This window comes from Sprattus sprattus (assembly GCF_963457725.1).
Source record: "Sprattus sprattus genome assembly, chromosome: 5".
Classification (NCBI taxonomy): domain Eukaryota; kingdom Metazoa; phylum Chordata; class Actinopteri; order Clupeiformes; family Clupeidae; genus Sprattus; species Sprattus sprattus.
This window is the reverse complement of record NC_137924.1, coordinates 7,167,354-7,178,513: the sequence shown is the minus strand read 5'-3', so window position 1 is coordinate 7,178,513 and position 11,160 is coordinate 7,167,354. Positions and strand designations below refer to the sequence as shown.

General features: G+C 47.8%; 1 protein-coding gene across 1 annotated transcript in view; it reads left to right on the top strand.

The window, feature by feature from the left end:
• The window catches only part of LOC308365069 (rho GTPase-activating protein 6), a gene marked incomplete at both ends in the record, with an annotated part of 32,162 nt that extends 21,218 nt beyond the window's left edge, over window positions 1-10,944 (top strand). Inside the window, 11 exons of the mRNA XM_080838395.1 lie at window positions 747-818; window positions 2,186-2,457; window positions 3,733-3,928; window positions 4,303-4,358; window positions 4,506-4,656; window positions 5,170-5,318; window positions 7,382-7,561; window positions 8,922-9,019; window positions 9,505-9,758; window positions 9,929-10,009; window positions 10,358-10,944. Of these exons, the coding sequence (XP_080694521.1) occupies window positions 747-818; window positions 2,186-2,457; window positions 3,733-3,928; window positions 4,303-4,358; window positions 4,506-4,656; window positions 5,170-5,318; window positions 7,382-7,561; window positions 8,922-9,019; window positions 9,505-9,758; window positions 9,929-10,009; window positions 10,358-10,944 (2,096 nt within the window). The remainder of the gene's footprint in view (window positions 1-746; window positions 819-2,185; window positions 2,458-3,732; window positions 3,929-4,302; window positions 4,359-4,505; window positions 4,657-5,169; window positions 5,319-7,381; window positions 7,562-8,921; window positions 9,020-9,504; window positions 9,759-9,928; window positions 10,010-10,357) is intronic.
• Window positions 10,945-11,160: the final 216 nt, after the last annotated feature.

The window sequence follows — 11,160 nt, the reverse complement described above, 5'->3', positions numbered from 1 at the left end:
CTGCCCTGTTCTGTCACAACCCTCTCTCCCATATCTGCTTGTGTGTGACTCCCTGCACCTCCCTACAGCCATGTTAATGAGTGAGAGACACTTACACCCCCACCACACACACATAAACACTCACACACACACACACACACACACACACACACACACACACACACACACACACACACACACACACACACACACACACACACACACACACACACACCACACACACACACACACACACACACACACCCACCATACACACCCCCATCCCCACCACACACACACACACACACACACACACACACACACACACACACTCGTTCTACCCTCATGATTAAGCATGGAAGAGGGTAGCATAACACTGAAAAGGACACTGATCTAAGGAATATTCCAAAGCGTTCGTGCTTCTTGTCAGCACACGTACACAACTGCCAGAAATGGGCACTGTACGTGTACCAGCAGTCGTGCTATCTGTCACGTAGTACGGCATAAATTAAGCGAAACCTCCACGTCCCACTTACATAAGTACCATGATTTATTGTCAAAATGTATGGTTGGATATTTTTCCAGGTAGGATCTTTCAGGACCTTTTGCGTCATTTAGAGTAATAGCAACAGCAAGCTAATTGTTCTGTCCACCCTGTTCACTCAGCCAATCACAGCTAACTAATTGTCCTGTCCACAATATTGTTTCCTACTGTATTCATGTCACTGATAACCTTGATTTATTTTTATTTTGTTCTTTTTTTTCAGATTGTCAGAAGCGCAAAAAGTCACTGAGGAGGAAGTTTGATTCATTAGCCAAAGAGAAGAGCAAAGACAAGGGTACGGTTCTGCCACTGTAACATCAAACGCACTCACCCACTGCAACAACAACTTTAGGTTCACTTCAAGGGCAACAGGGTCATTTAAACTACACAGGCCTACTGAAACTACATCATAGTAGCGCAACAACACATCTTTAACGCTTATACAGACCTAGTGAGTTTATACTTTATTACTACAGTTTATTTTTCTTGTAATTTCCCTATGGCCAACTCCTACATCATAGTAGTGCAACAACACATCTTTAACGCTTATGTCAGACCTAGTAAGTTTATACTTTATTACAGTTTATTTTTCTTGTAATTTCACTATGGCCAACTTCTGAAACATACATATAGGATCCCCTCATAATGTGTTTGTTTTGATAGAGACAGAAACACAGAGTACCTGGAAACATTTTCATGATAACCTGTCTTACCTTTCAGTGAAACCAAACTGACAAAAGTCAATTAAGCTCTCTACTAATCCCCAAATTATGTGAAGGATTTTATGAGCTCAGATAAAATCAAGATACTTCCTGAACACTCTGTCAGGCACTATTTCATGACATTTCAAACCATACTTTGCTCATTAAAACATTCTTACATATTATACTGCCTAGTATTTTCCTCAGTCCATTGAAGAAAAAAGTCGTCTTTCTTGAATCCTGGTGAAAAAAGTCGAGTTTGATGGTGATGTGAGTCCCGTGGCTCTTTGTTCTTCTCCAGCTGGGCCATGTTTTCTCACCCTGTGGCTAGACAGTGGACTGACTGCGGAACGCAGCGACTTTGATCCATTTCTCTAAAGCCATGTGGAGTCACTGGAGCACACACACACACACACACACTCACACACACACACACACACACACACACACACAAACACACACCAAGTCACTGGAGCAGACACGTTCAGCTGTTTATACTAACATAGCCGTGTGCAACAATATACAGTATATGGCCTCTGAAAGGTCAGCCCCAGCATCGCTCCGCCCAGCCCCCTGCAACAATGTACGATGGAATGCAAGTTTCAACTGTCGACCAGGCAGCCGGCGGAATAACAAAAACAATCTGAAGAGGTTCCTTAGTCATCACGGCCGGCCAGTTCTCAGAAACCCCAGTCCTTTCTGTCTTTCTGTGTGTGCTGAACCATATCAGAGAAGAAGAGGTCTTCCTTTCGACCAGGCAAGCTGATAGTTAAGATCAGCGTGTCTGCATTAAATCTCATCTGTTGAGGACCTTGAGACACTATCATGGCGGTGCTGTCGTCAGGTGATTGATGAGTGATGCCACTCAGCTAGCGATAAGGATCCCTCTGAAAACATCCCTTCCCTCCAACTCTGCTCCTAATCAGCTCCATTTATCTCCCTCTCATTCCCCCCCTCACAGAGTTTGCGCCCCAGGCGTTCGGCATGCCGCTCTCGCAGGTGATTGCCAACGACCGCGTGCACAAGCAGAGGCACGACGGCCACCGCGGAGCCGAGGAGCATCGAGACACGAGCGGCGCCTCCGACCTGGTCTCCTCCATCCTGCACTTCACCACCAAGAGGCCCAGCAAGGAGCTCTCCAGCAGCAACTCGTCGCTCAGCTCCACCTCGGAGACGCCCAGTGAGAGCGCCACACCCGGCACGCCAGAGGCTGCCCCGCGCGCTCGCCGACGGGTAGGAGCAACCTCCAGATACCTGGCAGGGGGGCAGAGACTGAGTTCTCTCGCCTGAAAAAAAAACCTTTACCTAAATGTGTATGTTTCAGACGAAACTTGTTTAACATTAGGCAAGTTATCTGTAGGAGCAACCTCCAGCTACCTGGCAGGGGGGCAGAGACTGAGGTCTCTCGCCTGAAAAAGAGAACGTTTACGTAAATGTGCAGGGTTCAGGCGAAACTTGTTTAACATCAGGCATATTCACAAGAAGCATGTTTAAAGGACACCAAAACTTCGTTGAGGGAAGGATAAGAGACTGAGTTCTCTCGCCTGAAAAAGAGAACGTTTACGTAAATGTGCAGGGTTCAGGCGAAACTTGTTTAACATCAGGCATATTCACAAGAAGCATGTTTAAAGGGCACCAAAACTCTGTAGAGGGAAGGATAAAGGGCCAAACTAGGCTTTCCCCCAACCAAGTCCAAAGTAAATCCTCTGCTCTTGCCTAAGGTGAGGGCCTTTTGTACTGTGCACAGTTAATGTCTTCAACTGAGCCCTGATTACAGTTACCTAGGCAACGCACTGCAACTGCTCATGAAACCCAGGTGGAAGAGCCCACTCTCTACCACAGCCCAGAGACCCCCAATGCCTCTCAAAGCATTTCTGTTTGAGATTATGTGAAGCTATACTTTTGGCACTGGGATAAAAGATATTGATTTCCATTGAAAATTGCAGTATAACTCATGTATGCTCTCAGGAATGAAGGTCTAACAGATTCAAGATTTAAGCTACACATAAGACACGGTGAGGAGCACAATCTGCAGTATGCTTCCCTGAGTTACGTGACTAATCCAATCTCTCTCTACACTTTAATATATTCCATGGCGCTTTGTTGCACTCTTAATATTTGTATATATTTTTATGCTATTCCTACCGTTTTTAGATATGTAATATTGTTGTGTTATATGTTGCTGCTGTGTTATATGTTGTCCCTCGTCACACCAACAGGAGAAGCACTCCAAATTTCGTTGTATGTAAATACAATGACAATAAAGGCTTTTCTATTCTATTCTATTCTATTGTTCTATTCTATTCTATTCTATTCTATTCTATTCTATTCTATTCTATTCTATTCTATTTTATTCTATTCTATTTTATTCTATTATTCTATTCTATTCTCTTCTATTGTTCTATTCTATTCTATTCTATTCTATTCTATTCTATTCTATTCTATTCTATTCTATTCTATTCTATTCTATTCTATTCTTCTATTCTATTCTATTCTATTCTTCTTCAGGGTGGGATGTCTGTGGACTGCATCACGGACCTGGATGACAATGAGTCTCGTCTGCTGGAGGCCTTGCAGCTCTCACTGCCAGCAGAGACGCCCAGCAGGAAGGAGAAGCACAGGGACAAGAAGCTCAGCCTCAACCCCATCTACAGGCAGGTGCCCAGGGTGGTGGACTCCTGCTGCCAGCACCTGGAGAAATATGGTACACTTTCACCACGACTTGTCCATTTCCTCATGATTATCTCACTTAATTGTGTTTCTCAGGACTGTTGAGAATATATATATATATACATTACCAGGTTTGGACACACCTTACATTTTTTTGAGAAGTGTTTTCTTTACTTTTATTTTTTTAGATGGTAGATAACACTTTTTTTTGGTTTAGTACATCATTCAATATGTGTTCTTTCAAAGTTTGAATGTCTTCTGTAGTAATCTACAATGTAGAAAATAATAAAAGTAAAAAAAAACACAAATTAAAGGTGTGTCCAAACTTTTGAGTGGTACTGTATACACAGTATATCTATATATTTCATATATAGATCACATATTTCCCATATATTCATTTTTCGACAGGTTTGCAGACAGTTGGTATTTTCCGTGTGGGAAGTTCAAAGAAAAGAGTGCGACAGGTATGAGAAATTTCTATGAGCAGAGACCAGAGATATTAAAAGTGTTTGGTAGTTTGCTGTGATGACGCTGAATTCTTTGCTGTTGTCTTTGTACTGGTCCCCGTTTGATGTGTGTGTGTGTGTGTGTGTGTGTGTGTGTGTGCGTAGCTGAGAGATGAATTTGACCAGGGCTCGGAGGTCCAGCCGGATGAGGAACACAGTGTCCATGATGTGGCCGCACTTCTAAAGGAGTTTCTGCGGGACATGCCTGACCCACTGCTAACCAAAGAGCTCTATACAGCATTCATCAACTGCATGTGTGAGTATCTAACGTTCTCATCTAGTCCTTTATACCAGTCCACTCTATATTACACAGTCAAACACATAGCCCACTATTAGATCTGAAGTTGCAGACTCAGTTAAGCTAAAAAAAGAGCTCTATACAGCATTCATCAACTGCATGTGTGAGTATCTAATGTTCTTATCTTTAATCTACACTCTATATGACACAGTCAAACACAGTTGCAGATTCAGTTAAGCTAAAACATTAAGCTAAGTTAAAATGCTAACATATACCCATGCAGTGTGTGCACATGTGTAGCGTGTGTAATCACATGAGGTGTAGGTCAAAGTTCACGTGAGTGTGTCTCCCTGTCCTGCTGTGTGCAGCACTGGACCCCGTGGAGCAGTGCAGCTCACACACACACACACACACACACACACACACACACACACACACACACACACACACACACACACACACACACACACACATACACACACACACTAAAGGTTCACGTGAGTGTGTGTCTCCCTCTCCTGATGTGTGCAGCGCTGGACCCCGCGGAGCAGTGTAGCTCCATGCAGCTGCTGCTGTACCTGCTGCCTCCCTGCAACAGCGACACCCTGCACCGCCTCCTGGAGTTCCTCTCCACCGTAGCCCACCACGCCGAGGACACCCGCGACGCAGACGGCCAGGAGGTGAGCACAGAAACCAAGCCTCTGTCTGTCAAACTCTATGGATCATACACGGTGTCTCAGGTGCTTGCACTGGCGCCCCACAGCAAGAAGGTCATGGGTTCGATTCATTTCATTCTCTGGGGGGCAGAGAAACTAAGCTTCTGTCTGTCAAACTGTATGGATGATACTTAACACTCTACAGAGGCCTTTTAGACTTTCTCCATCCCACCACTCCTCTCTTCCTTTCCTGCTCTTCATTCTCCCTCCATCCCTCCATCCCACCACTCCTCTCTTCCTTTCCTGCCCTTCATTCTCCCTCCATCCCACCACTCCTCTCTTCCTTTCCTGCTCTTCATTCTCCCTCCATCCCACCACTCCTCTCTTCCTTTCCTGCTCTTCATTCTCCCTCCATCCCACCACTCCTCTCTTCCTTTCCTGCTCTTCATTCTCCCTCCATCCCACCACTCCTCTCTTCCTTTCCTGCTCTTCATTCTCCCTCCATCCCACCACTCCTCTCTTCCTTTCCTGCTCTTCATTCTCCCTCCATCCCTCCATCCCACCACTCCTCTCTTCCTCTCCTGCTCTTCATTCTCCCTCCATCCCACCACTCCTCTCTTCCTTTCCTGCTCTTCATTCTCCCTCCATCCCACCACTCCTCTCTTCCTTTCCTGCTCTTCATTCTCCCTCCATCCCACCACTCCTCTCTTCCTTTCCTGCCCTTCATTCTCCCTCCATCCCACCACTCCTCTCTTCCTTTCCTGCTCTTCATTCTCCCTCCATCCCTCCATCCCACCACTCCTCTCTTCCTCTCCTGCTCTTCATTCTCCCTCCATCCCACCACTCCTCTCTTCCTTTCCTGCTCTTCATTCTCCCTCCATCCCACCACTCCTCTCTTCCTTTCCTGCTCTTCATTCTCCCTCCATCCCACCACTCCTCTCTTCCTTTCCTGCCCTTCATTCTCCCTCCATCCCACCACTCCTCTCTTCCTTTCCTGCTCTTCATTCTCCCTCCATCCCTCCATCCCACCACTCCTCTCTTCCTCTCCTGCTCTTCATTCTCCCTCCATCCCACCACTCCTCTCTTCCTTTCCTGCTCTTCATTCTCCCTCCATCCCACCACTCCTCTCTTCCTTTCCTGCCCTTCATTCTCCCTCCATCCCACCACTCCTCTCTTCCTTTCCTGCTCTTCATTCTCCCTCCATCCCACCACTCCTCTCTTCCTTTCCTGCTCTTCATTCTCCCTCCATCCCACCATCATACACGGTGTCTCAGGTGCTTGCACTGGCGCCCCACAACAGGTCATGGGTTTGATTCCCGCATGGGGCGCTGTTGGCTCTGGGGGGCAGAGAAACCAAGGCTTCTATCTGTCAAACTGTATGGATCATACGTAACCGAGAACAGAATATGGTTAGGAGAAAGCCTGGTATGAATTGGTATTATTTTCACCAATGTTGACACAGGTACGGCAAGTCATACAAGTGCATTTGCAGTTTTCAAAGATTAACAACTTTTTTGCCTGATGAGGACTCAGACTTGTTGTAGTTGTGAAGCCAGAATGAGATCAATTTAAGCATCATTATCCTGTTAATGCTCAGGATGTCGTGCCGGTCCATAACAAACGGAGCTAATCCCATCAGGCTCAGTCAACAGGTGCCATTATTGGCAGGAGTTCCAGCTCTTTAGCAGACCCCCATCCTGGAAGAGTGTGTGTGTGTGTGTGTGTGTGTGTGTGTGTGTGTGTGTGTGTGTGTGTGTGTGTGTGGTGTGTGTGTGTGTGTGTGTGTGTGTGTGTGTGGGTGTGTGTGTGTGTGTGTGTGTGTGTGTGTGTGTGTGGGTGTGTGTGTGTGTGTGTGTGTGTGTGTGTGTGTGTGTGTGTGTGTGTGTGTGTGTGTGTGTGTGTGTGTGCGCGCGAGTGTGCATTCATTCTGTCTCCGTGTTCATGCCAGTCTGTCTCCATTTCTCTGTCTGTCTTCTTTCTCCTGCTGCTTCCAGTATCTATTTACGTCTGTGTCAGTGCTTCTCCCCGTGGCGTCATCCACGATGATCCGTCCACTTAGCATAACAGCAGGGTTTTTTTATGTTTAGATTCCAGGGAACAAGATGACTTCTCTCAACCTGGCCACCATTTTCGGACCCAACCTCCTTCACAAGCAGAAGAGCTCGGATAAAGAGTTCATGGTCCAGAGTTCTGCCCGGGCCGAGGAGAGCACCACCATCATTGGGATCGTCCAGAGGATGATCGACGCGTACGAGTCTCTCTTCACGGTAGGTGCCCGCCGCTGGTGGCACGGCAACTGGCATAAGCGCCCGTCCCGAGGCCTGGCCCTGTGTTCTGTCGTTTACAGTTCACCGTGTCAAATAAAACAGCGAGTCAGATTGCAGGAGATGTGAACAGACGCCCGTAACTGCCTTAGTCACCGTTCCATACACATTCCAAAAAGGCGCTTCGCCGTGTTTAGGCATTCGCAAAGTTAGCCAAGTGGCTGAGTCCAATCAAATGTAAACATGAGTTTAGTGAAGCACTGATGGGTTTGAAGCAGAGCACACTCGCACACACAACCACACCCACACACACAAACCCACACACACACACACACACACACACACACACACACACACACACACACACCTACACACACACACACACACACACACCCACACACACACACACACCTACACACCCACACACACACACACACACACACACACACACACACACTCCTCTGAGGAAAAGAGCAGGGCTCTTCTGGAGTGACTGTTAAAAATGAGTTTGACTCTGAGCCCATAAAAGCCTGTGGGACTAGTGGCTCTGCTGTGGTCTGTGCTGTGATCTATCCCACCAAGTCTCCTCCCGTGCAGCTCCAGCAGGGACGACTGATGCTTTATGAATTACAGGAAATGCAATGTCTGTTTGGAACGCTTCCAGACGGCCTTATTTCTCCACCGCAGGCTTTGAGAGTTTTATTTGTTCTGAAGTTGGGCTCCATGCGGGTATGAATGCACTCGGTTTTCAGGGAGAGTTCCTTCGTGGAAGCCCACAGTGATATCTCCCAACATCCACTTCTGCTAAACAAGCATGGTGGTGTAACATGTCACGCACATTCACCGCGACGCCAAAACCTCTGTTTAGTGAGGCTATCAGTGGCTATAAGTGCTGTTGTTTGCATTAAAGCTCCACTTTTTTAGCCGTATGCTTAGTCCAAATAGTCCCAACATCCACTTCTGCTAACTAAGCATGTGGTGTAACATGTCACGCACATTCACCATGATGCCAAACCTTTGTTTAGTGAGGCTATCAGTGGCTATCAGTGGCTATCAGTGGCTATCAGTGCTGCTGGTGTTTGCATTAGAGCTCCGCTGTATTAGCCGTATGCTTAGTCCAAATAGTCCCATGCCAGTGAAATGGATATGTGTGTGAGAATAACTCAGCTGAGCGGACACAGCATGACCAGCCTGCAGAGGATCACCTGAGTGAGCCGTGAGCCGTGAGCGGGGTGGAGGGGGGTTGTGTGTGTGTGGAAGGGTTTGGCTCTCGGCTCAGTTACAGCGCGGAGGGGTAGGTGTGTGTGTGTGTGTGTAGGTGTGTGTGTCAGGAGGTGTTGGCTGATTGTGAAGGCTCCCGCAGGTGTCTCCTGACCTGCAGCACGAGGTGCTGATGAGCCTGCTGGAGACCGACCCTGACGTGGTGGACTACCTGCTGAGGAGGAAGGCATCGCAGTGGGAGTGAGTGAGGCTGATGCTCTGTGCACACATTCACAAACTGCAGGATACACCATGTGTTGTCTCCCCCTGGTGGCCACTGTCAGTAAGCCCATGGAGTTCACACTGGCATGAGTTTACAGCATAACACTGTCCTTAGTAATAGGGACTTTACAGTAATGCAATGGTTTCTCTTCATACAGTACCAGTCAAAAGTTTTGAGAAGTGTTTTCTTTACTTGTATTATTTTCTAGATGGTAAATAGCACTTTTTTTGTTTAGTACATCATTCCATATGTGTTCTTTCATAGTTTAAATGTCTTCAGTATTGATCTACAATGTAGAAAATAATAAAAGTAAAGAAAACACTTCTCACAAAAATGAAAGGTGTGTCCAAACTTTTGACTGGTACTGTATGAACTCATATTATAAGGTTGTTATTGTTCAAGAATGTCTATGTTTGTAATGTCCCTCACTGTGGTACCCTCATGCCCTCCACCCCCCCTCCAGAAGCCCTGAGCTGCTCCGGTCCGATGACGATGACTCTTTCTCCCTGAACGAGGAGCACTCCGGGAGCGACTCCAACAACGCCTCCAGTGGTGAGGTCTCCCCCTATGAGAACAACTCCCCCGTGTTCCCTGAGCGACTGCTGTCCCCAGACCGGTGTGAAGACGGCCTCCTCCGCAGGCCAGACAAGCCCTCTCTGGAGGGGCGCGTGAGGGGCCGGCCGGGGCACATAGGCCTGCCTGCAGCCTCTAGCACAGGTTAGCCTGCTCTAGAAAAGGGTTGAAGGAGTTAGCATTCTTCTATGGCATTGAATATATGAATAGGTTCACTCACTTGTGTTAATGGAGCCATTCTCTTCTTCAGAGACTCTGAACATGTGGTTATTGTCTTGTTTTTGTCTGAAGAGACACACATTCCTCTTTTGCAGCTGAACACAAAGATGAACAGACACATGTGTGGGAAGCCTGGCATGCCTCGGTGAGGGCAGGATTAAAGAACCACAGCTCAGGTAATTAACTAATTAGCTAAGATACCATGGGATGCATGTGTCATCTATGTGCTTAAATAACAACAACAATAATACTACTAATAATAAGAATGATAATAACAACAATACCCCTACTAAAAGTATAGATAATATTAATAATAATGATAATACACTAATCTATCAGAGTGGCACATTTTGATTGCATCACGTGCAGCACTTCCTATCACATGTGTGAAATGTGTGAAACACCTTGCAGAATGAAGGGGGAATTGTTTTGCTTTTGAATGTGCAAAACACAAGTTGGGAACAGAAGGTCACGCTCATGCTTCATGCTGGCTAAACATGTTTGGTGTGTGAAATCTGACCCAGGCTCACACGGGAACGTGTCCCAGAGTGCCCTCAGCTCAGCGGAGGGGTTGGACAGCCTGCACGGCCTCCAGAAGCTACCGGTGCGCCGCACACAGACCTCCACAGGAGTGGCGGAGTGCCGGACCCATACGCCGGTCACGCGTACCAGCAGTAGCCCTCAGACTGGCATCTGGCTCTGCCAACCACAGCAGCACAGCACAGAGCCTTGCAGCCAACCAGGATCAAGCAGCTTAGATGATATCATCGCACCCGGCGATAGAGGCTCCTCTGCCAGACCTCCACACTCGGCCAAGCCTGGAGGCAGGCAGTGCTGCAAGCTGCCCCCTCCCTATCCAGGACTCCACAGAGGTGCCGCCACCCTTCCACCACCCTCCACCACCACCACCACCCCCCATCCCAAGGGCTCTCTGCCCACGCAGGCGCTGCGCCGACCCCCACAGAGAGAGGCCTCGGACCGCCCCGTTCCCCTGAAGGCCCACAGAGGCCGTGGCAGCCCAGACTGGCAAGACTGGCAGAGGGACAAGTGGCAGATATGGCAGCTGCTCTCATCAGACAATGCAGACGCCCTGCCAGAGACGCTGGTGTGATGCCGTGCCTAACTCCCAGCTCCATGGCAGAGACGCTGGTGTGATGCCGTGCCTAACTCCCAACTCCGTGGCAGAGACGCTGGTGTGATGCCGTGCCTAACTCCCAGCTCCATGGCAGAGACGCTGGTGTGATGCCGTGCCTAACTCCCAACTCCGTGGCAGTCACGTGAACACGCTCTCTGTGCTCAACATGAAATATGTGGATAGTTCTTCTCA